The sequence below is a fragment of the Lissotriton helveticus genome, chromosome 6, assembly GCF_964261635.1.
Source record: "Lissotriton helveticus chromosome 6, aLisHel1.1, whole genome shotgun sequence".
NCBI classification, from domain to species: domain Eukaryota; kingdom Metazoa; phylum Chordata; class Amphibia; order Caudata; family Salamandridae; genus Lissotriton; species Lissotriton helveticus.
In genome coordinates this window covers 1,041,032,671-1,041,059,706 of record NC_136067.1, presented here as the reverse complement: position 1 = coordinate 1,041,059,706, position 27,036 = coordinate 1,041,032,671, and the positions used below count along the sequence as shown (strand labels likewise).

Genomic DNA, 27,036 nt, shown 5'->3' with positions numbered 1-27,036 from the left:
GCCCACTCTACCTGTCCCTCTCCTGCCCACTGCAGGTGACCCTCTCCTGTCCACTCTTCCTCACCCTCTCCTGCTCACTCTACCTGAACCTCTCCTGTCCACTCCACCTGGGCCTCTCCTGCCCACTGCACCTGGCCCTCTCCTGCGCACTCCACCTGAGTCTGGAGTCCTTTCAGTACAAAGCAATCTGTGGCATGATAGCATACAGATACAGTTACTATATCACAGCAACACTGATGGCGCCTAACTCCGCCTTCGCGGCATACCCAATAGGTCTCGCTTTTGGGACCTTATAAGTATTTAGTTATGCAGCACAATATCCTTGGTGCAACAATATCAACTGTTGCATGGCTAAACACTTATAAGGTCCCAAAGGCGAGACCTATTGGCTATGCCAATGCTTGTTGAGAAATCAGTCATAACATTTCTTATCTAAAAATGTTGTAGTCATTCCATTTCTAAATGTAAATGTTACAGAGTAACAATGAAATGTAGACATACTTATTATATAGGGGGTACATTACTTTGTGAGATAAGGCGCCAACAGCAAAACTCCTGTGGTTTCTTGAGTCTGGAAACTAAGCAGAGGCTAGAGGAGGAAGTTGGTTAAGACTCTTAAAAACAGTCCTGGGGATGTAAGGTGGAGCTCGGGGAGATTTTCAAGAAAAAACGTATGCAGCAGATAGTTTAAGAATACTTCTGAAGCTTTAAAGCCTGAGGTGATTGTTATACACACGAGTTTGTATTGTCAAGGTTCCAATTGCTGGATTTGTTTTCATCCCAAAACAAGGCTCACCTGGAGCATACACCATTTTCCTACTGCAGCCTGATTTTCCTTTGCAGTGCATACTGGTACAATGACAGGGGATCGCCCCTTGCATGGCTAGGCATTACCTCAGAACAGCTGAACTTCAATTGCATAAACCACATCACATTTCATGTACTTGCTTTGGAAGACTATAAAGTCTTCTGTGAAACATGAATAAAATCACATATCATATTCACAGTCAGATTTTAATTAAGGTATGATGCATCCAGTATCTTTAGACAGACAGCTCATATGCAACCAATTTTAGAAAATGATTTGCTGCTCCATTGAGCCACACCCACTAGCACTTTAACAAACTAACGAACATGATATTGTTGTATTTTAGAAAAGCCTATTTTTGAAATGCAAAAACGGTTACCGGTAAGAGTAAAGACATAGGCTTGGATTTATTGCCTAAAAATAACCAACAGGCATCAAAACTAGCATCAGTTTCAATAATTTTCTGTGTTTTTCTTGATTGTGAAAGCGAGAGCACAATGATAGACTATTTACATGAAGCACACCACAGTTTGAAAAGACAGAGGAAAAGGTATGCAAGGTTTTCCCAAAGGATTTGAAATGGGGTGGACAGAAGTAGCTCCTTGGCGACAGTTCACTTAGTAAGTGCTCTATCACGGAAGCACTCTGCCACGTATCAGAATCCTTGTTGGCAGTCTCCAAAGTGTTATCTCTCAAGAAACGGTTAAAGGCAAAGGTCTTCCCTTTCAATCTCCAAACCAATTTCTGAACACACTAGTCTTTTGTGGAAGCATATATGTTATTTGAAAGAACTAAATGATGAGAATGAAACCATTAAAAAGCAAGATTCTAAAATGTAAAAAGCATCATTTCGGGAGTAAAGGTCTAGGATGCCATACCTATCTTTCCACTAAACTGAAACAACCACAAAATGTTATGCATTGGTTTTTTTTATAAAAGAAGATATACGAGGTGTTAGAAATTGGGTGTCTGGTTGGCAGAGGTATGCACCCTGTCCATGCAGAAACCACAATCCTAGTCAGGGTAAGCTAGATACACACTAAAAGATAACCTGTGTTCATCTTCTGGTAGCTTGCCACAGAGCAGTCAGGCTTTTCTAAAGAGACAATGTGTAAAGTATTTGTGCAACACACACACACACACACACGCACGCACACACACACACACACACACACAGAAACACAATGAAAATGCCACAAAAAGACCCCAACACAGGTTTAGAAAAATAGACAATACTTTTATAAATAAATCAAGACCAAAACAACAAAAATCCAATATGTAGACGTTGAGTCATACATTTTTAAAGTATAAAAAGAATTCTAGCGCTAGAAGCAAGAAGCGCCTACGAGGATTATCTTCTTGCGCTGGACTGGGGTAAAGTCAACAGTTCAAGCCAACCATGATGGAGCGCAAACAAGAGCCAAGCAGGCGAACATAGTACATTCATCCTGGTTGCAACAGCAAGATGCGGGGTGTCGGCAAACGATGAGTCGATGTCGAGCCTGCACTCGAGGTGATGAGTCGATTTGCTTCACGCACCGGTGGAGATGCATTGGTTCCAAAGGTGAAGTGCATAGATGTGTTGGTTCAGAAGTGCAATGCGCCGGGTTTCTCCATGCAGTCGAGTGGATGCATCGATATCTCCCCACTGCAGCGGTGGCGATGCACGGTTCTGATGCATCAGGCTCTCAAGGTGATGTGTTTGTTCTGAGAGCGATGTGCCAATTCTACTCCAGCAACAGGGTCGATGCGCCGATTCTGTTACCTGCAGACTGGAGATGCATTGATTCTCTGGTGGGTCCACTTCCAGTGAACCAGGCACCGGAGCAGGTGTAGAGACTTAGATATCTCTGAGCCTACAGCAACAGGAGGCAAACAGGGAGCTTTTGCAGATCAGAGTCCAGCTTTGCTCAGCAGGGTGAGAGAGCAGCAGGGCTGCACAGGATAAAAGCAAGCCTTCCAGGTCAGCAGTGTGTCAGTCCTTGTTGCAGCACAGCAGTTCTTCAAACAGAGTCCCGTTGTAGGTCCAGAAGTGTCTGAGTTGATGGGGTCAGAGACCCAGTACTTATACACAGCTGTGCCTTCGACGTGGAAGGTGACTTCAAAGAAGCGTCTTTTAAGTGCACGAAAGCCCTTTTTTCCCAGCCCTGCTCCAGTCTATCAGTAGGGAGTAATCAGCCCTTTGTGTGGGGACAGGACAATCCCTATTCAGGTGCAAGTCAGCTACTCCTTCCCACGTGAAGGCTGGGTGAAGCCTACAGAAAACAATCTAGTGAAGGACATTGCCGTAGACTGTCATTTCGGAGACTAAATTGGTTGGTTTTGTCTTTCTGTAAGTTTAGACCAACCAGGTTCCTAGGACTACTTAGACTGGTTAAAATCATGGTCACTTTCAATTTTTGAATGAGAAGTGCACAGCTGTGGTCTACTGAGAAAAACACAAATTTCTGTTGCACAACCAAGTTCTCTTCTTCAAGGCTCGAGTCTGCAAGCATGACATCTTGCACAATGTTGATAGGAGAGGTGCATCAATATTAAAATACATTTTTCTTATCTGTACATGTACTGTGAACCCACAATGTCTTATGGTTGCAAACAGACTCTGTACATTTCATGGAGGCAAGAAAAAGGACTTTGAGCAATGGTTAATTTTTTAAAGGCACTTTCCCACCTGGTGAGAGCAAGTGTAGCACTTTTAGAAAATGATAGTCTTAACCCGGGATCCAAATATGACAGAACGGGCCATGCAACCACATTGGCAAACAAATCAATTATGGAAAATCAGCTTAAAAATTATACAGAGTTCCAATATCCTTCCATGGCATAGGATAGACACTTACTCTCCACCAGGATAAGCAGACATTTATAAGCAATTGATAATGTATTGATTAAATAGCAATAGCAAAGAAAAATGTATAAAATACAGCAATACAAAATGAAAATTAGTGACAAGACTCCAAGCCCCTTGTTTTTAGTATGGAGGGCAGTTGTCGGTTCAGCTAGGTGAGTAGAGGGATGTACTCCACAGCCCTGGCAGAAGACCAACTGCGGTAAACAGAGATCTCTGTCAGGCAGCAGGAGATCTCTGTGCCTTCAGCTGAGCTGATGTTGCAGCCACTCTACTGAAGGTATTGAAACTTAACTGACAGAGTGCCATATTTAATGCACCTGCTTATCAAATATTTTTTTTCTCCAGAAAACTAATTTCCTAAGTGAGAGACTAATACTGAACAACTAAAAAAGAAATGTTCCTCGCATGCTGGGAGTTTTCTGAAAGCGTGTGGAGGTCATTTCCTTGGTTTCGTTTTCAGTATGGCTAGGTTTTCCCTAGGAGCCCCAAATACGAGAATATCTACCCTAACTAGGACGGTCAATATGTGAAGTGCCATCGGTCAGAGGTTTCTGCCAGTGAAGTCAGCATAGGCTCTGCCACTGGTAACACCGTAGTCCCCCCAACTCTAACTAAAGAGGATGAATCACAAGCTAGGTGGACCAGATACCGTCTCCTTATTAAATATAAGTTAAGACCCAGATTTTAATGGCAGGTTTAAAACAAGCAATGATACACATTTATTGAAAATCTAGTATGCAAGGGAACCAGCCCATGCTGGAGTAATGTAAATAAAAACAAGCTCTTAGAGAGAGAGGAAGCTACATCAACAAAAGCTGGGGGCAACCTGATGTTTTGCATTTTAGAAATTGTTTTAAGTTCCTGCACTGGAAAGTACAACAGTGAAAGAGTTTGAATGCATGGAGAGAAGGTTCTGATTTCACCCTGACCTGCTGCACCCCTAAATCAAGTAAGAGTGAAGAAAGCATCCCACTAAACCTTTTGCAAAAATAATCAGTACGAAAAAAAAATCATTTCTGCGAGTATATAAGTTAGGCTTGATCTTGAAATTGTTTGAATTTCATACCCTACCTGCAGTTTTTGATCGTCCTCTACTTCATTTGTGCCAGGCATCCCATGTTCAGTTTCATTCAGCCAGTTCAGCAGGCTGTCCTCCTCCTGTTTGTACTGAGTGAACATAGGGGACAGCTCCACCACCTGTCGCTTCTGAAAGTATTTAAATTCCTGCAAACAATACAAAACACTCTTCATGCGTACGTCAACAATCTTGACTGAGTTTACCACAACACCTAAAGAACAACCAATACTTTTCAAAAAGCACCTACTAAATATAAGACAGAAATGGAAAAAATCAGTTTGCCTTTACCTCCGGACCATAATCTTTAAAGCACTAATGAGCTTCTTTACACAACCCGGGCTTCTTTAAACTACGAGGGCACATTTCACAGAGGTTTATCCATCAATAGATATGAATGACACATGATTAGTAAAGGCTGTTTCACAAAGAATTCTCTGCAAGTATCTCTTCCATCTCCTGCGCTTATGAATTTGCTGGAGTAAGATCTGCTTATTCCAAGAAATAGATTTTTGCGATTTTTTTTTGCATGTGTCCACATTACTTACTTCTGGAAATAGATGAGTGAGTCAAACCTAAGCTTGGAGTAAAATACAAATAACCACGAAGAACAAAGAGGGGAGTGAAGAGGTAGTGTCCGAAAGGAATACTGGAGGGGGATACGTCCTCCTCTAGAAAAGTTTAAAAAACACAAGGATCCACCCTTAGATAGATTACGTAAATAATGTACTCACAGGTCATGTGCGCTTCCTACAGTAGTTGGAAGCACATAGTGTTTCTTTAAATACCCCTCACACACCAAAAGGGCCCTTGGTGTCATGCTTCATCATATAACTCTGGCAAAACCCAGAATGTAACTTGTATGTGAAGGTAATAACTCCTCAGGCCGTCCAATCATCAAATCTGACAGTGAACTGAACTTCACCACACAAGTCCCATCTTTGAAGTTGGCCTGCTCTTTTCATCTGCACAAGCTTTGTTAAGTGTTGCCATTCATCTCTGAGAAGGGTGGGCCCCTAATGGTCTTTGCCACCATAGGTTCTCACCTTAACTGATGAAATCCCTGGTGTTTAAGATTCCATAAATCTTTGCTATAATGCCAACAGCTCATCCATTTTAACCATCTAAGATGTATGGTTCTCCCCCCAAACACAGCTATACTGAACCACTGCAAATTACTTAGGTGAGAGCTGGTTTCGAAGCTCAGTACAGTCCTTAAGTACATCTTTCAAAATGCCTATTTACGTTCACAGAGGAGGTAATCTTCTATGAGATCAGTGTAACCTTCTGGACATTTTCTCCTGAAAAATCCATGCTTTGAACACTTACCGTTAAATGTCAGAACTTTACCGGTCCTTGCTTTTACTCTCTGAACTCCCTGCCATCCTTGCTTAGACTCATTGCGGCCCCATGGTAACGGTCTACTCCCCACAGCTCCCTGATACCAAATTTGGTATACACAGTAAACCACCTAATAATGTAACACATGTTGATCAATTCAAGATTTGAGTATGCAGCCCCCTCTTTGTTTTCCACTGAAGGCATCTCTTAGATATACTAGAGAGAACAAAACATTGCTTCTAAGGGAAAAGTGGAGTCAAACAATCCTAACAGAGGTGTGATTAATGCCACAGGCTGAGCATGAGTGTCAAATAAAACACTCCAAGTCATTCTATTATTAGTTTTTAACTACTGTGCTTCAATTTTGAAAATTTTCAAACCTTGTCTCTGTATTTTACAACCTGGAAACTTGGGATAAGAATTTTCCAGAGTTTCGCTACAGCTAGGTAAGCTGCTCCGTTAAGTTTGGTTTCCAGTATGGCCTACTGATTTCTTTCAAATGCTCACTCACACTCTGGTGATTTACAGCACCAGACCATTACATTAAATTGGTGTTAGCCACTAAGGTTAATGGGTGCAATCCACTCCTTGTGTGCCACTATTTATGCTGTCTGTAGCTAACGGATGCACCTTAAGATGTGCAAAACTACGATGTGATTTTAAAAAAAGCCTTTGTAGTGAATCAGACAATAAAAGTCAATATTTTGAGTTTTCTTGGAACTACTTACTAATACAAATATACACAATCCAATACCTTCTACAATTGCCATTATCCAGACCTGCCAGGCTTTGAAAAGGGCTTCTGGTGCTATAGTCTGAAGTGCATATATATTCAAGGAAGATGTATTTTCTGCTGTACTTCAAGAGCTTGTTAGAGTTCTGGTTTAACTAGGTGTATTCTGGTATCAAATCAATGAGCCGGCTGCAGCTGGTGTGCATCAGTTTGGCAGCCATTACATTGCCATCATTTTCATTTTTAGGACAATTTCTCACTGTTTGTAACAATCTTCCTGTATTGTTACTGCTTCCCCCAGCTTGGTAAAAATATTCTTCAAATGAAGGAGGAGCTTGAGGAGCTGGCATCCTATGAAAACTTGTGCAAAAGGGCACTGAACACTGAATAAGAAAACATCACAGTGAACATGGTTGGACATTGATAAAGGAGTGTTGTCGACTGAAGACATCCGTTTTTTTCAACAAAAACATTTAATTAGTGACAAAATATAACAAACAGAATGGTAACGAGGCTGAAAAAACAACTTGCAATCTATGAAAAAAATGTGCGCCTAAAACAATAGGCAGCATAGCCATTCGGGGATAACTGAGGTAATAGGTGTTCCAACCTGCTGAAGGGGTAATCAAATCAAAAACACAAAGCACATACAAATAATGGTTGGTGCAATGATGATATTCCCGCTGCAGGAACCTTTTAAATATGGTAATAGCTATCTATCCATTGATTATGTACTGGTCCAAATGCACCAATTCCATATGGTGAAAAACTTTAGAGTTCTTGACATGGTGCTCAGTGACCATCTTGCCCTCCGTTTGGAGTTCAAATCTGCTTTTCTGCCTGGTCCAAATGCCTCTTTACCCCCAGAGGTAGTTTATCACAAGAATGTGTTTTGATTACTGAAGATGCACTGCAGGCTCATTTTTTAATTCATTTTGAACATTTGGACCTTGAAGTAGGTCGGGATGCATTGGATTGGTATGGCAGGTTAATAAGACAAATAGTAACCCACTCTAAGTGAGCAAAGGGGGGACCTCACCCAACAAGTAGTACAAGAGGCAAAGGGACCAGCTAGTTTGATGATGATTGCCAGGAAAGTAGAAGACCGGTAAACAAGAGTAGTTAGCTGTTTAAGTAAATGTAAATGTAAATGTCATGGTACTATTCGGCTTCCTGGCGCTGATACTCATACCGCTGTGGAACCCCTCCTGGCTTTCCCTGTGAATTGTCCACTCCTGGGCACCCCCAGGGTGAAGCCAGGCATCCTTAGCGCTGTTGGGGCCGGTGTGGAGGCTAAGCAAGCTATTGCCCAGAGTTGCAGCGCGGGGCCCGTGATTAGAATAGGCACCGAGGCGAGAATTAACAGGTCAGAGGAAATTGAGCCCGAGACCACGCCGAGGCGGGAATCGAATCCTGGTCCCTGGCCAGAACTCTGCATCTGGGTCTGCCGCTCTAACCATTGAGCCACACTCCTCCACTAAGTAAAGTTCAGGCAATAACTGCCTAAAAACAGTCATGTTGGCCATGGAAATTACCTACCGAAATGTAGATGCTCTGTAAAAAAAGAGAGTTGTAAAGAGTAAATTGGGTGTTAATGCTAGCTGCCTTTGCTGATGACTACAGTAAGCGTTTCTGGTGACTAGTGAAATCTATAACTCTCCCATCTCCAACTTTCCTAGAGGCCCAGATAGGCGAAGATGACTGGTATACTTTCATCTACTTGCTATGCATTGGGGGAAACTCAGAGAATTTGTTAGTGGACCGGGCCAGCTCTGAAATGGAGGCAGAAGTGATTTCATGCACCCAGACGGCAGAAGTGCTGTTTGAATATGAAAGTCTCTAGGGCAGGTGGTCCGGAAAGAATCACCACTGTCGAGGCCTGAGAATCCCCAGGTCTGTGAGACGCACAGCCTGGTCCCTAAGGTTTCAAATATAGTTAACTATCTTTTATAGGTATGTTAATTAAATAATTGAAAACATGTACACATAAACAAATTGTATTTCTTCAAATGCAAGACGCACAAGGTTAGAAAGAAGCACATTTCTATATTCAAACACATTTTTTGAAACAAACCTAATCAAAAGCAACATTCGGTTGCCCATGAATAAACATTAGCACAGCACTTGAAATAAGCAATTCAACAAAAACCCCAATGCATTTCGGGTTATTTTAACCCTTCCTCAGGGGTATTTTCAAGTACAAGTTTGCTGAAAAAATGAAGAATTCTGTTCCTTCTGATGCACACTACAACATAAATAAAGAACGCGTCCAGATGTTATCTGAATACATGACATGTTTTGAGATCAAAATAGCAATAGGATTTGCACATGGTGAAAAAGTGAATAACAAAGAGAAAGTGCCCTGTTGCCAAGATAGTGACCATTACAAGAAACGAGTGTGACACAGCGTATCTGAAACATGTAAATCTGAGATAAAGACGCTATCCCTAGTGTTACCATGGAAAAAAGTCCAACAGAATATGTAAAACCATGCCTAGTGACCAAGTGAATCTTGAAGTAAACCATGGAAGACTTATCAATAGCGTGACGTGTAAAAGGAGGTCAGAAACATGAAATAGAAAAAAACACACTCTACTCACAGAGCTGCAAATGGCAAAGCGTGCTTCTGTAAATGAGATGAACCCGAACTGTGTTAAAACATGCCACTAGCCATGATTCTTCAATGAAGGCCGCTGACAAGGAACCACAGCTTACCCAGTCCAGATCCTGCTGAGTTCTGGAAACGATGTTCTGAAACTACATTCACTGCATATCCCAATACGCGCACCCATCCAACCGCCGACAAGCCTCCTTTCTTGATTTATTTATTTATTTATTTATTCAAAGTTTTATATAGCGCGAACAAGATCTTTACAGATATCAGAGCGCTTCACAAAGACAGGGGTAGGGGCAACAAGACTGAACAGAAATAATGGGAGCAGTATAATAGTCAATAACATAATAGGAAAACAATAGTGTACAGAAAACATACCAATATACAATCAGGTAACAAGTAATATAAGACGGCGCAAAGTCATTGATCCCATTACAATAGAGTTCAGGTAAACTTTGGATGTAGGGATGGCTTATACCAAATTCTAAGGATAGAGAGAGCAAGGGGTGGGGGCATCAGGAGGGTGATTCAGCAAACTAAAGTGTATTATATAGTGGTCGGTAGTAGGAGAGTAGCATAACAGTGTCACAATAAAAAAAAATATATATATAGTGCCAAGAATCTGTCAGGAGGTCAAAATACCAAACGATGCAGAGTCTCTTATCCAACACATATAAAGTTCAGGTGAACTTGGCCATAAGGATGGTTTTCACCTCTTTCTTGAAGAATGCAGTGGAGGAGATAAGCCTGGTTTCAGGAGGGAGTGCATTCCAGATCCTGGGTGCCATTCCAGAGAATGAGCGTTTGTATGTTTTTTCCTTCCGGAATCTACGAGGTTTCAGGAGTAGATTTTTTGTACTTCTATTGGATCTCGAACCTCCTGATATAGACAACTTTTGAGCGAGGTAGTTGGGTGCCTTGTGATGCACGGCCGAGTGTGTCATAACGGCAATTTTTAGCTGTATTCTGGCTTCAAAAGGCAACCAGTTTAGAGATTTTAAGTCTAGGGATATATGCGAATGTTTTCTTGAGCCAGTAATGAGTCTCGCGGCAGCGTTCAGGGAGGCTCTTAGGGGTGCTGTTGTGGATAGCGGGAGTCTGCTGAGGGCCACAATTCCATAGTCTATGCGAGGGATGACTAACGCTTGTACAGCAGTTTTGAAGTCCTTGGCTGTGAGAAAGGGTTTAAGTTTCCTCAGTGTGTTGATTTGGAAATTAGCTCCTTTTGTTGCTTTGCTAACGTGCTGTTGCATGTTGAGCTTGGCGTCGAGTGTGATGCCTAGGGATTTCGCAGAATCCACTATGGTAGGTTGGACATTGAGTGCTGTTAGGTTATTGAGCCAGGTTTGGGTAGTGGTAATTTTCGCCGGAGGTGAGATGAGTAGGAACTCAGTTTTCAGAGCATTTAGTTTGAGGTGATTAACGGCCAACGAAGATTGAGTGCTACTAAGTGTGGAATTCAGAAGTTTGATATCTTCCGGGGATCGTAGCTTTAGGTAAAGTTGTGTGTCATCAGCATACATATGGAATTGAACATTGGATGCTTGGAGCAAGGTGGCGAGCGGTTCCATGACGAGGTTGAACAGTGTGGGGGAGAGGGAAGATCCTTGTGGGACACCTAGATCTGCTGGCACAGGTGTAGATAGCACATTGTCGATCTTGAACTTCTGAGACCGGTTATGAAGGAAGGAAGTAAACCATTTGAGAACAGTTCCCGATAGACCCATTCTAGTGCTTAGCAGCTCCAGTAAGTTCTCGTGTTTGACTGTGTCAAATGCTGAAGAGAGGTCAAGAAGGATGAGGAGGCAAGACTCATTCCGATCTAGAATTTGGAGGGCGTCATCAATTATGTGCGTCATAGCCGTTTCCGTGCTATGTTTCGCTCGGAAGCCTGATTGATGAGGGTTGAGGAGGTTAAATTGGTCAATGTGTTTTGTTAGTTGGAGTTGGACACATTTTTCCAGCAATTTGGCCAGGGTGGGGATATTGGTGATAGGGCGGTAGTTGTTCAGGTCAGACGGGTCAGCTGTAGGTTTCTTGAGTATAGGCGTGACTTGCCCCACCTTGAGGGCGTCTGGGATGAGACCTTGTTGAAGGGAGCTGTTGATGATTTTGGTCCAAAGTGGGAGGAGCAGAGGGATGAAGTCTTTTACAGCATTAGCAGGTAGGGGGTCTATGAGGTGATTAGAGGGCTTCAGGGTGCCGAGCAGTTTGCGTATTGCTTCTTCCGAGTATGTGTCGCAGGACAACCATGATGCATTATTTTTAGGTTGAGTGTTAGTCATTCTGGTGTGACTGGGGAATCGGCTTACATCCATGATGAGGTCATTTCTTATGTTGTCCGTCTTCAGCTTAAAGAAAGCAGAAAAGGCTTCACAGTGTGGGGTATCGACTGTTGTGCTGTTTGATTGTAAGGGTTGTGTCTTTGTTTGAGTTTTGATTAGTTCGAACAGCTTTTTTGTCCTGTTTTTTGCTTGGTCCAGCTGGCGGTTAAAGAAGTCAGACTTTGCGCGCTTTATTTTCCTAAAGTAGGCATTTCTCTTGTTCTTAAGCGTTTTGAGATGCAGTGATGAGGGGTCAGATCTCCAGGTGCGCTCTGCCATTCGCATAGCACGCCTGTCATCATTAAGAGTCAAAGATGCCATACCCATGCGTCCGTACGTGTTTAATTTAAATAGGAACTTCCTGATGACCGGTCCACATCGTTGTGTGACCTCAAACATCTTTATTACGCCGAACAATGGTGACATTATGGGCCCAAGCTGGCCTAATGCGAATTCATAAAGACACGTGTGTACAAGTGTTTATGCGCAACAATGCGAATGAAATGTCTAAAACCTTCCCGGAAGTAAGGGGTGTGATACAAAGTTACAGAAGTTCGCGTCACTCGAAAAAAAGCCAAGGCACTATCTATGAAAAAAAGTGAAAGAAAAGAAAGACATAAAAGACAGATCCACTTTATGCTCTTGATTGCCACTCACTGACATATTTAACTTTTAACCGTGAAATCTGTGTAAGAAATAGGTAGTTAGTCAAAGATTCAATGCCCCCCATGAGGTGTTTCCACGCCTCGACAGTGGTGATTCATAGCACAGGGGTTAGGGCTGTACCCCTATGTGAGATAGCACGCTAACTCAGATAGAAGTATTGTTTAAATTATCAAAAATCCAGATTAAGGATTGCTGTACATGGTGTGCAGGTCTACCCATATACAAAGCGGTCCGGAAAGAATACCATCTGTGATATTGAAGTAAGACCCCAGAAAATGGGGATTCATTTTGAGTGGGGTTTTTCAGTGGGTAACTCGCACAGGCACCCTCCCAGACTTGTGGGAAGGAGCCAAAGTGAAGCCCATTCACAAAAAAGGCAAAAAGGATCAGCCCTCTAATTATCGTCTGATTTCTCTTCTCGACATCCCCACCAAACTCTTTGCACAAACGTTATTCAAACATCTGGCAGCCTGGGCTTTTGACACAGGGCTGATCCTTGTGGAAAGAGGAGGCTTCAGACCAAAGCACTCAATGATGGACCACTGTTTCGCACTGTGGGGAGTCGCAAGGAAGTCAATGGAATCAGTAGGTGGCCTTTGCTGCTTCTTTGTTGACTTCCAAGTAGATTTCGACAGGGTGGACAGAGGTACACTGTGGTGCAAGCTTCATCAGTGGAATATATCTAGAGCCTTGTTAGATCTTGTGATGAAGCTTCATAGAGATAATTGGGTCCATGTCGACCTGCATGGGCGAAGGAGCCTATCGAGGGAAATTCGAGCAGTGAACAGGTTACGGCAGGGGGGTGCGTTGGCACCCCTGCTGTTTAGTTTGTTAATTGCAGATCTCCCCGTGACATTAAGTGGTACTCAGTTATTCTCCAAAGATAGAGGCTAAGCACATTAGTTGCCTGATGTATGCAGATGATTTGGTGGTAATGGACAATACCCCTATAGGGCTCCAACGGAAATGAAACACCCTGAATTCTTATGATCTTCAAAACAAATTAACCATACATGTTGACAAGACAAAGACACTGTTTTTCTCTAGAAGGAAAAATAAATTCACTTGTTTTTTAGGTGATGTGCGGCTGGAGCAGGTCAGAGAGTATAAGGATCTGGGTATGATCTTCTTTGTTGATTTGAGATGGGACACGCATATAGCTTCCCAGAGACTTGTACTATCAGCAGAAGTGAATGGCCTGAAAAAATCTGATCGTAAATATGGCAGCTACACCTTTAAACCATTAAGTAAAGTTATTCAGGGCAAATTAATCCCCCAGGCTCTTAACAGAGCATTGGTCCAGGCAATGGATAGATGGGTCTCATGTGAAGGCCTACAAGGTAGGTCTTTGAAGTTGCTCCTCAATCTAGCTAAAAATGGAATTGTTCAAGCAGTAAGGTGACAGCTGGGCTCCATAGCCTGGAGTCCTCTGGCAGACCCTAGAGCCTTACGTTTTAATTTTTAATTAAAAATGGGGCTCCTGTTGATAAGCTGTCTGTACTAATTTTGCCTCAGACAGTGTCAGTTCTTTCCGGAAAGAGTAATCCTCTGATAACAATGTTGAAGCAACTGGGAGTCCCAGACATGGCAACTGTGAGGATCAGCCAAAGAAAGGGCACCCTCAGGTAATGTGCGATTGAAACCAGTTGGAGGAAGTACCTTCAGTATCTTAAAATCAGGAGTTTAGCTATTCATTTCCTAGCTTTGCAGGACAATATGGTGGAGAAGTGTGGCTCACCGGTTAGAATCCGCAGACCCTGAAGCAGAGGTCGGCCCGGGACCAGGGTTCAATTCCCGACGCGGCAGGGTCTTGGGTCAATGTCCGCGGACTCGATAATTCTCGCTTAGGTGCCTACGCTAACCATGGGTCCCACTCTGCAACTCTGGGCAATAGCTTGCTTAATCTCCACAACGGCCCCAGCAACGCCGGGGATGCCTGGCTTCACCTTGGGGTGCCCTCTCACAGGGAAAGCCAGGACGAGTTCCCCAGCGGTATACAGCGCCAGGACACCACGTAACGAGGTAACAGTGCGCTTTACAAGTATACATACATTACATTTTCCATATTTGTACAAAATTCCAGATACGTTTTTAAGAAATGAAATTCTGCAGCTGAGGGTAGGTATTGACCCAAGTTGGCATTTACTGTGGCTAAAAACAGAAATAACGGAGGTTCATGGTCAATGCCCTTGTAAGCGAGGTAGGAAAGACTTGGTGAGTCACTTATTGATGGACTTCATATTTCTTCCAGAGGAAAGGAAGAAGATTATCTGACCTGTCTTTAAAAAGTATGGGGTATGGTCGAGAGAAATGTGTCTAAATTTGAAACGTGCCCTTAGATATCAGGATGTAGCCATTGCTACTTGCCAATATTTGCGCAAAGTTACAACAATTGTATTAGGCTTTCCTCCCCTTGGTGTACTTGTGGTTGTGACAAGTTGCTATACATATTGCACTTTATAATGGTTTTATTGAGTAAAATGATTTCTCTTTTTTTATTGATATGTGAATTCGGGAGCTTGACTTATTATAGAGTTTTAGTGTGAGAGAATTAAATGTTTATATTGCTATATCCCTTATAAACCAAAGCTATTTATTGGTTGAAATATTTTATCTTTGAGTAGTAGTAGTAGTAGTAGTAGTAGTAGTAGTAGTGTAATACTGACTGCATGAGATTTCAAGTTATTTATTTACACTAATGAATTGGGAAATGTGCAGTATTTCTGTAAGAATGTATTTCTTGGAAATAAAGTATTTTTGACTTCGAAATAATGATAGTAGAGGATAGCAAATGTATGGACAGTGTTTTAATCTCCTAATATCAAACTAGAGGTACCCAAAAGAGGGAGAAGCATTATATAAATACTAACAGAAAAATTCCCATAATGCTGCAAACTACCTTGTTTGACTCTAGGGTGGGAACACATCTGCACGTGATATGTATCTATAACAGTTTTTTTACCCATAAACCATTTACCAAATACACACATTATGTGAACACCATCGATTCGCTTTCATTCTGACCTTTAGATTATTGTATCTTGTCTGCAGCAGCAGGAGCTGCAGTCGTATTCTCTCTCTCTTGTTGTCCTCTATCGATTGCTGAAGCAGCTGCTCTCCCCTCTGCAGCGCCTCCTCGATCTGGGCCTTTTCCATATCAATCTAAAGAAAAATTGGAGGATGGCGTTGTTAGGAAATGAGCCTTTGTGAAAAGCAGGTGTGAGAAATAGCCTTTGTGTGATCTTTTTGTAACTACTGACATGCAATTAACGAGATCGAGGCTTCACATTAAATTACTGTTTAACCAGTAGTTATAATATTTTAGGTTATTGGTTGTTGTACAGCACACAACTGCAATTAAAATGTCTTTATAGTGCTCTAGTCTTATGAGAAAGTGATTATCCGCATATTTTCTTTATTTCTATCCCGGTCTCCAGACACTGTTATAATGTTATGGCCAAGTTTCACTAAATGATTAAAAATGTGGCACTTGCGTCACTGAAATTTAACTCCTTTTTAGTAATTTGGGTCTCATAGTGGCAACAAAATGATGTGGCTAAGCATTGGGGAGTCCCGGAGCAGCCAAACCTCTGGGAATGGAAAATAGGGATGGACCTATATATGGTTGCGGAAAAGATTACTTATAAAGCAAAAGGGTGCCGAAGAAGTTCCATGAAACATGAGGTCCCTGGATGAACCATTACGGTATAGAAATGGGAGAAAGAGGAAAGACCCCAGGTGGCAAGCTCCTAACAATGTAGGATAGAAGACTATGTAGCATGCTATGAACCTCAACAGACACCCAATTGCTGAAAACAAATTGATAATGCACTACACTACTGGTAACTTTGGACAAATGTACTTCCACCCCAATGTAGCAGTGGTTGCTGGTGTGTAGTTGAACACCGTGTATTGTTTGCAGAAAAATCAAACAAAAAAATATTTTTGCAAAAAAAATGTGGAACTTGCAGGATGTGAGTGCAGCTGCGTTCATGAAGATACAATTTGAAAACAGGCCCTGGAATATGGGTTCCTTCTAATACAGGTGGCATTGGTTGTAACCGGCTTTGCTTTTTCTTATAAATATGTATTGTGCACAGCTGTGTTGTCTCAGTACTAGTGGGCGGAGGTTGACTTTTTAAAATGCACTGTTGCATTAATTAGGACTGGTTATTGACTGCATGCTCAGTGCAGCATACTGGCAAACATGAGCACAAATAGTTTATCCATACAGTACGAATGACACTGAACTCGGTTGTGGACGGGAAACGGCATTACATTTACATTGCAAGTCATTACAACGACATGCGTTAGGTCAAGCGGCGTTGGACTTTAAAGTCCAATGCTTTCCCTACTGTTACAGTGACTAGAATTGGAATAGTAAATTATACAATTCCAAAGTCCAGAACCCCCCGAAGGTAAGTCGTTGTAACAACTTGCGTTGTAAATGGAAGGCATGGTTCAGACACATTCGTTGTTCCGCCAGCGTTGTTATGGAACGCCTGGAAAATGAATGCATGGTTGTGTCATACAACCATTGTGGACAAGAGTCCTATGACATCTGTGCATCTCTATTGCTACATGCAATCTTATAATTTACTTTGGACTGAGTATTCTTCCTTAAACATCGCATCTAAAGTGACTGAATGCCCTTCTTGTGCCTGTGAAAAACATGCTGAGGAAACCGAGGTGCACTTATCCTTCTTTGCCCACCGTGCCACAATGTGAGTCAATATTGACTAGCAAAACTATTACAAAAAGTGTCAAGTTCACTCAGCTTAGGACTACAACTACACAATGTATGACATAGTTTAAAACCCAATACTAACCCAATCAGCTGTATATGGAGGACCTGACTGTTATAAGTGAAGGAGGGAGTCCTGTTTTATTTTGGTTCTTGCATTCCTTTATGCTATGGTTCCTCTAGACTTACATTCTGTGAATGTGCTAAAGTCTTTGTTGCTGAGTGAAGTTTCTGTTACAATTAAGAATTGCACTTTAATGTGTTAAATGCTTTCCAGAGTAATGTACTAAAGAAAAAGTAGTCACGTCTTGTACTGTGAAACGCTCTGATACCCTATGGGGTCAAGTTTGCGCTAAACAAAACACTAAATAAATAAATAATTCTAAGTGACTAAAGAGAAAGAGGGGTTGAATGAAGCCTTTTTATGTTTCTTGTAGTTTTCTTTTCCTGGTCTTGTAAATGAAACATGGAGCAATTTTAGTATACTTCGTTTTCTTCCTTAAAATACACATCTGTTCAACTTTCGCTTATTATAATCAACACTTATCTGTTGGTAGTGACGTACTAGTTGTTGCTTGTTGCTCACTGGTATACTGCTATTTCTTTCTGCATTTCACTTTATTTTTGAGTCGAGCATCATAGCATTGTTTGATATATATTTTAGTACAGGGGCAGCCTCCGCCAATAGGCAGGAACACACTGAAGCTTACAAAATGGATTTGACATGGTATGAAGGTCCATACTCGACCCCATAAAATACTAATTTGTATTCCATTGATGATATGCTGCTATTCTAGAAAATTCTTTTGTAGACTACGCTCCTCATGTTTTTTAGATTTGTTATAGAATTATTGTCTTTTTACATTTGTTTAATTTGGGAAGTGTTCTCATTTAATAATGAAGTACTACGAGGTGTGTGTAGAGCTCTGAATATAATATAAGCAATGAGAAGCTGCAAATAAATTACGGGTTTGCATAAACAGCTGACTAAATAATAGATGACCCTCAAGTTAAGTGCCAAGGTCGCAGAGACGGGAGGGAATTTTTAAGCCAGCACCATTCATACCACATCGGAAAGAAACATTGCTTTCAAAGTCAACAAGCTAAACATACTTTTGTTAACTGCTTACCTTTTCATCCTCATCAGTTGACTTCAGATGTTTATCCACAACTTTTAGCATATTCTGCAAATCTGACTCGAATGCGTCCAGATCCTCCGGAAGAATTTCACTGTCTTGTGTGTCTTGCAGAGAAGTAGTGTTTTTGAGCGGCTCGTGACTAACCAGCGCCTGGAACATGAAAACAATCATAAGGATAACATTAGAGCGGCCTGTTTCCAGTATTCCCTTAGCTAAGGTACTGGAATACTAGGGCAGTAGAGGATAGTGAAAGATTACGAGTTGTTCCCTAACAAACAAGAAATTATAATGGTAAATGGAAATACCACACTCTATTTCCTCAGAAACTCTCATGTTTTCTCCACAAAGACCCAAGTCTCATGGATTTACCCAGGATTTTCTAATCCATATGAGTCTGGCAAGTTCGGCTACAGGCCCCATCGGAATTACCGCCAGACTGGTGGGTTCTAACTTCTTTTGTACTCCAATTCAGTTTTTCAAACAAATCAGAAAAGCATCATCCAAATCGACTACATTTCACATGAATGAAGCACTGGGAAGTTAAGTGGAAACACTAAACTAACTAACTAACTAACTAACTAACTAACTAACGGGTAACTGATTAAGTTAATTAATGTCATTATTTATTTTACATTTTTATTTGCAAGACCCTGCCAAATTCAGTGTCAGTAATCATTACAAGTGAAACAACAATGAAGATTGATATCTTCTTACAGCAAAAAAGGAAGCACACCGCAAATGAGTTACAAAAAAGTAAGAGTTACAATAGATTCGGTCAACCAGAGGAAGCATGCAGAAATTTCAGAAGTATGGAAAAGAAAGAAAGGCAAAACAGAAATGATACATTGTCAAAGTAAATGTCAGTGTGTGGAATTGTCTTTTTGAAGTATAGGCATATTCAAGTGCACTTTAAAGTTGGCTCACAGCCACTATACAAGCGAGGCCATGTCTGGATACCATAAATGTGTGGGGTTTGCCATTGTCTAGGTCTTTGGATTGTTAAGCATAATTTTGCATTATCCCAAATGTTTAGGTACTGCTGGTAAGGTCAGTAGAAGAGTGAGACCTTGACATGGTCACTAGGAGCCAAAGACTATATAAATGGGACCAATTATGAAATCATACTGGCAAAGGAGTTCCCCTACTTTCTCTAGTGGTTTTACTAATATATATATTGTTTCTCAAAACCAATCTGCATATCATATACCAGAAAATGTAACAACTTTTGTAGCTCCTTCTACTCTTAACCCCACAAAAGAATAGAGTGACACATTTGGTTTCTTTTTTTCTTTGAAGGAAGTCCTATTTCCATGTGAAAAGTACAAGTTACTTTCTTTTGGTAACATCCTTCCTGGTGGATACTCTAAATGCTGATTCCTCACTTCTCCAATATCCCCCACGTGCCAGAGAATTTTGTAGCAGTGCTCCCATGTGCCAACATGTGATACCCAGGTAGATAACTTGTTCTTGTGATGGATACTTCAACCCTAACATGCCTCACCTTAGAATGGACACCAAAGCAGTACCTCTCCAAGGTAGAGAGAGGGTCTGTGGAGCGGACTCGCACCAAAACATCTTGCAGAGAAGAGATTGGTTGACGTGTCCATCCTACCTGCCAAGTCATAAGTGCTTTGTGCACTGATGACCACATTGCAGCCTGGCAGCTATCAAGGACAGGGAACCGCCTTGCCAACACAGTATTGGTGGGCTTGTCCCTCGGGCTATCAGTGGCCCGCTTCTTCACAATTGCACAGCAGTTCTAAATGCAGAGGATGGTCCACCTCAACAGGGACCCTTCTGTACTACTTCCCTTTCTTTGATACAAAAAATCCCACTAAAAGCTGATTGTCCACTCGAAGGCTCTTGGCACAATCAGTGCAAAAGCTTAAAGCCCTCTTGGGGTCCAAACGATGAAGCCTCTAAACCTCTTTTGATGGGTGATGAGCAGAAAACACTGGTAGCAAACAACTGTCCATTGTGAAAGGGAGTCACAACTTTCTGTAAGATGGAAAGGTGGTGGTGTAGGATAGTTGCACTGAAATTGCATGCAGCTCAATCACATGACAAGTTGAGGGAATCACAATGAGGAAGATAGTCTTTAACGTCAATAGTCGCAGCAAGAGACTATGCATAGGCTCTTAAAGGACAGGGAACCGCCTTGCCAACACAGTATTGGTGGGCTTGTCCCTCGGGCTATCAGTGGCCCGCTTCTTCACAATTGCACAGCAGTTCTAAATGCAGAGGATGGTCCACCTCAACAGGGACCCTTCTGTACTACTTCCCTTTCTTTGATGCAAAAAATCCCACTAAAAGCTGATTGTTCGCTCGAAGGCTCTTGGCACAATCAGTGCAAAAGCTTAAAGCCCTCTTGGGGTCCAAACGATGAAGCCTGTAAACCTCTTTTGATGGGTGATGAGCAAAAAACACTGGTAGCAAACAACTGTCCATTGTGAAAGGGAGTCACAACTTTCTGTAAGATGGAAAGGTGGTGGTGTAGGGTAGTTGCACTGAAATTGCATGCAGCTCAATCACATGACAAGTTGAGGGAATCACAATGAGGAAGATAGTCTTTACCGTCAATAGTCGCAGCGAGAGACTATGCATAGGCTCTTAAAGTGTACATATGAGGAATATCCAGACAAAAGTTAAAGTTCCACTGTGGCATCACAGTCGGTTTGGGGGGGAGTGCGTAGCAAACCTTTAATAAACATCATCAAAAAACAAGTGAATTAAACAGAGGCAGTGGCCCAGCACAGGTTGAAAGGGCAGACAAATGTTTAGTTATGCGAATTCGCAAAGAGCATTATCACCCACTAAGGGATCCTGGCGCTGAACAGGTGTGTGTGGTTATCCCTTTCTGTGGTTGGCTGTTTAATTGAAAAGTGAGGTCTTCAGCTTCTTGCAGAATTCAAGGAGAGAGAAGGAGGCTCTGATGTGGAATAGGAGGTCACTTCATGATGTAGGAGCGATGTAAGAGAATGCCCGTCTTCTAGATTTGGTTCTGTATATGCCTGAGATTAATGCAAGGAGTCCTGAGGAGCGCAGTTTTCAGGGGGAAGTCGATGCAACTGTTAAGGTAGGTGGGGCCCAGGTTGCGTAGTGCTGTGAATGTATATGTGAGACAAATAACCTTTTACAGTGGTCACTGCAAGGCCTTGCAGGGCTATTGACTAACCAAAATAAAGAATCTCTGACAGCTTCGCCTTTAAGGGTTGTGTCCTGGGTTCCACACCATGTGACAAACCTGTACAAGAACAAATGTTTTTTGTTGAGGAGAGTTTGGTGCCAGGGATTGCATCCACCACATCAGGTGCCAAATCGAACATATTCAATTGCCGCTATTCAATCTCCAAACGTGGAGGTGTAAGTTGCAAAGATCCGGATGGAGGACCTTGTTCTGCTGTTGAGACAGGGGGTCCTGCTAAAGTTGTAGCCTAATTGGAGGCCAGATACTCATTTCAAGAGTTCCAAGTACTGCACTCTTCTGGCCCAATCTGGGACCCATAAGATAAGGAGCCCAGTTTTCCTTGATCCTCTTCAGTACTCAGTGAAGGAGAAGTAGTGGCAGGGAGGTGTACTATGGTCCCTTGTTCCATTCCAGGTGGAATCCATCTTCTAACTACTGTCCTCACTGGAAATTCAAAGCATACAATTGCAAACATTGCACATTATTAACAGTGATGAGGAAATCTAGCCATGGCTGTCTGAACGGCTCAAATATGAACTGTGCCATCTTTGGATGTGGACGCCAATTTTGATCTGCCTGACGATATCTCCCCCAGTTCTTCGGCTATTGCATTCAGGGAACCGGCCAGGTGGTTGGCGAGTAGGAGGACGATTTGATATTTCCACCCATCTCCAGAGATGCAAATCCTCTAGGCCCAGCACCCAGTACCCATCACAGTCCTGCTTGTTGCATTACTACATAACAGTGGTGTTGCACCTGAGAAACTACTCAGCCCTCCTGATAGATGGCTGGAAAGCATTGAAAGCTAAAGGGATGGCCCATAGCTCCAGTAGTTTAATGTGGAGCAGTTGTATGATGGAACATCGCATGCAACTACCACGCATGCATTTACTTCGTCTTCAGTACAACACGTGTCATTACCACACATGCATTTAGTATGAGCATTTTTACAACATGTATGGCTTTACTATATATGCCTCCTCCACAAACATATTGTAGTATAGTCATGGTTGGTACAGACATATGTGTGGTAAAAATTAATTGTTGGGCTTCAACATTACTAATTTATTTTCTTCTCATTGGTCATCAACTCCCCACACCTCCAATTTCACTTTCTCTTGGCATGCTGTCCTGGTGTTGCTTGCTCTTTCTTTCACTGCTCTCCTGCCATATGTGGTCTTGCTTCTTCCCACCACTCTCCTTCTGCCATTGTCTCTGGTCTGCTCCATCTCTCCCACCCTACTCAAGTCCATCGTCTAGCTTGGTATTACCGGGGGCAAGATTCATAAGCACTTTAGGAGCAACACGCTGGGAGGAAGATAATTTGCTTGTGAAGAAGACTGGGTGAAGCTTGCTAAGAAGGCACACCTCAAGTACCTCACTCGCATGCTTGAGTACTTTGTCACAAGTTTGAATCTGCTTTAGGGGAATGTTAGGTTTACAGCACGAATCGACGTGAGGAAGTGCTTTGGTCTCATGTTTGCGTTTCTGACTATGAGCAGCACTATCATTATCCTGTCACCATTACTATCTCTGCTATCTATGACAAATATTAATTCCCAACCCATCGAGAAGCTCCTGTGAGTACCGAAAGTGCATTCTGTTAAGTCCCTGGCAGGGCTTATACAAGCATTGTGAAGTAAAAGTACTGGTTTACCCACAAAAACGCTATCATAAATAAACACCGAAGAGCAGAGGGAAGGAGCTCACCAGGATTAGCTGTGTTTTACACCTCACAGGGAGTCTATTCTCGCGCCTGTCGTTGTTTCAGGTACTCAGGAGCACAGCCTGCAGTATTCTTCTGTGGAACGTGAAAAGGCACTGCTCTCTCGCCTGGGGTAACAAAAACAGGAAACCGAAGGCAAACTAATGACGGGAAACAGCCATTACAAAGAACATGGCTTTACTATGTATGCCCGATTTCATTGTAGAAGCATGGGTGGTAAAGGCATTTTCGTAGTAAAGGATTTGTGGGTAAGGGACATGCATAGTAAAGTCAGGTTTGTTGTAAAGGATTTGTGGTAATGATCATGGCTGGTTATGACCACATTATAATGGCTGTTTCCTGTGTGGAGCTGGCTCTCCAATGCAGGCCAGATGCCTCTGATCACCACCTCCAACAAGGGGAGCATCGCAAAATAAAAGATTTTCTGGCCTACCTTGAATGTAGGTAACACATGTGGGACTGCAAGATGGGTATATACAAAATGCACATCATGCTCAACCACTGTGTGTTGTGTGTTCATGTTTGACCAGCTTACGCTAAAGTGACAGCAACTATATAACATGTTGATGGATATGTAATCTTATTACCTTGAAAAACTATATAAATAAAGTTTTGGGACCAAAAAAAACATGAACATCCTCTAAGTCCAAGGAGACAGTCGAGTCTCCTTTGTCCAGGGCAGAATGAATATGAGAATTCTGAATTTGTCTTTCCACAACCTTAAGGGTTATACAGGTTCTTAGACTGGGTACTGTAATATGGGATGTACTGATCAAGGTCCCTAATGGCAGCAGCATGAATTGTGCCACCCGGAGGGACCCCTCATCAAGCAAATGCAAAACTGCCATTATAGGCTGCATGTTTTGGTACAGACAAAAGTGAAAACATCCCTGTGTGTCATGTACCCCAACACTGCATGTGATGTTTGTAAGTCATCCCTACAACAGGCCTGCCAGCCCTATGGTAGGGTGCGGAAAATTACATGTGAGAGCATACCTGTATGAAAAGATATGCCCCTGTGCTGGTCAGTCCTATTACTGCCAGTGCAAGTGGACAGGGAAGCCATTTTTAAAACGTGCTGGACAGTGGAGATAATGAGGTCCCCAGTTAAATGATTTATCAAACATCTCATATTGATAAACCCACACTGATTCCAGTGATGGATTTACCAATACATGAACCCAGAAGGCACCTTAGAAGTGCCCCCTGAAAACCTACCAGCCTTTGGTGTGCTTCCTTACTTGTTTCTGACAGCCTGTCACCCTAAACACTGTTCTGACCTCCTAGGGTGAGATCCTCCGCTCCCAGGAGGCCTAGAACAAAGGGTTGTCTGGGAAGAGGGTGTAACACGCCCTCCCAAATGATTTAGCCTCCCCAGGCCAGCAAGCATCAAAGAGCTACTGCCTTTGTAATGCGAGTCTAGCTTACATCACAAGAGAGGAAGCTACTCTACCCCCAGAATCCCTTGGCAACTGGACAGGCGGGAACATTAGCTAGCCAAATAGGCGTTCCACCTTCAGGCTAGTACCAGGCTTAAGGTGGACTACACTGATTTTTCAGAAGTAGCCATTTTTGTGATGGCATACTTGGGAATTCTGTGTCAGGGATATGCCCACTTCCCACAGGAAGTTGTCATATAGGGTGGAGTAGTGACCCCAAGGGTCAGTAGCCAATTGGCTGTTACCCTACACTCCTTTAACACCCCTAAATTCAGTATTTAGGGGAGTCCCTGACACCAGAGAAGCAGATCTTGATGACCTAAGAAGAGAACACTGAAGAGCCGCAAAATCAGAGAGGAGAGAAGTAGCAGCTGACATGGTCCCAGCCCCGCCGGTCAACCTGGATCCCTTGTCGAAAACTGTACCAAAGTCAACTCACCCTGCAGCTGCTGACCCCAGAAACGTGGGAGGACTGTACGCCTTCGATAAAGAACCAAGGCCGCCAGTGGGACAGTGGGACAGTGGAACTGTTCCCTGCATCTTGACGCAGCACCAAAAGAAGGGACCCTGAAGGCACCACTGTATCTGTCGCTCAAAGCCCGAGCTGAAGTGGGCCAATGATGCCACCAAGGTCCACCAGCCCTTCAGAGCCTGAGTCCATTGTGATTTCGCCCCTCGTGGACCCTCTGATGTCGCCTGCAGCTTCTTCACGCAGGCCCTCTCTACTCCAGCTGCTCTGATAAGGAAAAGCCCAATGCCTTAGGACACCTCTGCACCTGTCGCCCCTAGGCCATAGAGAAGAGAACCAAAGGAGTCCCTACGCCCCCGAGCATCGTGAGGCCTGAGCACCCCTGTCAATTCAGTCCAAGAGGCCTCCTAGCCGGAGCCTACAGCCTCTTTTCGCAGAGACGATCTCCATAGAATAAAACTGGGCTCCCGACACCATTTTGCACCCTGCACCCGGCTCCCCCCGTACCGTTGGCGGTGCACTGCTGGTGCTGCCCTGGACCTTGCCCACCACTCACCTCCTGGAGATTGGTCCTGTATGTTGCTGTACTATACCTGTTTGCAGAGCTTGTTCTTCCTTCCATATGATAACATTGCAGAACACAAATGTCCACTTTTTGAATCAAAAAGAATTATTATTTAAAAACATACTTACCTGAAAGATTTTTCTCTGATGCCTAAACATATATAAAGATACTTGCTGTTTTTATTAATTGACATGGATCTTCTTGAGTTGTATGTGACATTTAATGATTATTATGTGTATGTGCGGATGTCTTGCAATCCTCTTGGTTAAGCCAAAGGCTGTTTGACCACACTATCCCTAATAGAGCACCTTGGGAGTGCTAAAGCAAGCACCTGTCTATTTATAAGGGAACCTCTGAACTCTTTACACAGTATATCAGATTAGTGATATATCACATAAAGAGCCAGCTTCCTACACACAGAGACGTACCAAGTCTGGGACATAACATTGCAAATGTTTTAGAATACCCAGTTACAATTTTCTATGCGTTTAGTAAATTATTGGTGTTGGCTTCCATTGGAATAACACCTAAGTCAAGCATTCTACTACATTATATACTATGTGGATTTTTCACACTTGTAAGTATCACTGTGCATCAAGAGCAATAGTTTGTGGCTGCAGATGTCTGTACATGAGCATATAAAAACCTTTTACAGGTGCATAAAGTTTTGCGATTTGGACCCTCGGACATTCAAAGTGTGGAACATTGTATAAGTCACAAAGCTGATGCAGCCCCTTGCTCACTTTGCCACTGGAGTCAAGCAAGCCCAGCTGAAGACGGCTGTAATGCCAGAAACCGGTCCTGGGAAGCTTGATTCCGGTCCAGGGAAGACATGGCTTGGCAGTTCGGGCTGGACTGTTCCCATGAGGCACAGGGTCAGACTGATTTGCATATGGCCATGTCTGAACTGGGGTGGCGGAGTGAGCTAAAGAACGGTGATGGATTAAACCCAGATCAGTTGACTGGGGGTGAGTGTTTGTATTGTCAACGCTCCGTCCATCACCACCTTTGGTTTTTCTTTGTTCGCCCTAAGTTGGCAGGGTATGCTCAGACGTGAGCCCCTTGCTCACTTTGCCACTGGAGTCAAGCAAGCCCGGCTGAAGATGGCTGTAATGCCAGAAACCGGTCCTGGAAAGCTTGATTCCGGTCCAGGGAAGACATGGCTTGGCAGTTCGGGCTGGACTGTTCCCATGAGGCACAGGGTCAGACTGAATTGCATATGGCCATGTCTGAACTGGGGTGGCGGAGAGCTAAAGAACGGTGATGGATTAAACCCAGATCAGTTGACTGGGGGTGAGTGTTTGTATTGTCAACGCTCCGTCCATCACCACCTTTGGTTTTTCTTTGTTCGCCCT

The 27,036-nt window shown here is 42.9% G+C and overlaps 1 protein-coding gene across 2 annotated transcripts in view; it reads right to left on the bottom strand.

Moving 5' to 3' along the window:
* The window catches only part of UTRN (utrophin), a 1,532,463-nt gene that overhangs the window by 945,376 nt on the left and 560,051 nt on the right, over nt 1-27,036 (bottom strand). For both annotated transcript variants that reach the window (XM_078648677.1, XM_078648678.1), the window contains 3 exons: nt 18,287-18,445; nt 15,437-15,574; nt 4,731-4,883 (listed from right to left, as the gene is read on the bottom strand). In XM_078648677.1, coding sequence (XP_078504803.1) covers nt 4,731-4,883; nt 15,437-15,574; nt 18,287-18,445 — 450 coding nt within the window. The remainder of the gene's footprint in view (nt 1-4,730; nt 4,884-15,436; nt 15,575-18,286; nt 18,446-27,036) is intronic.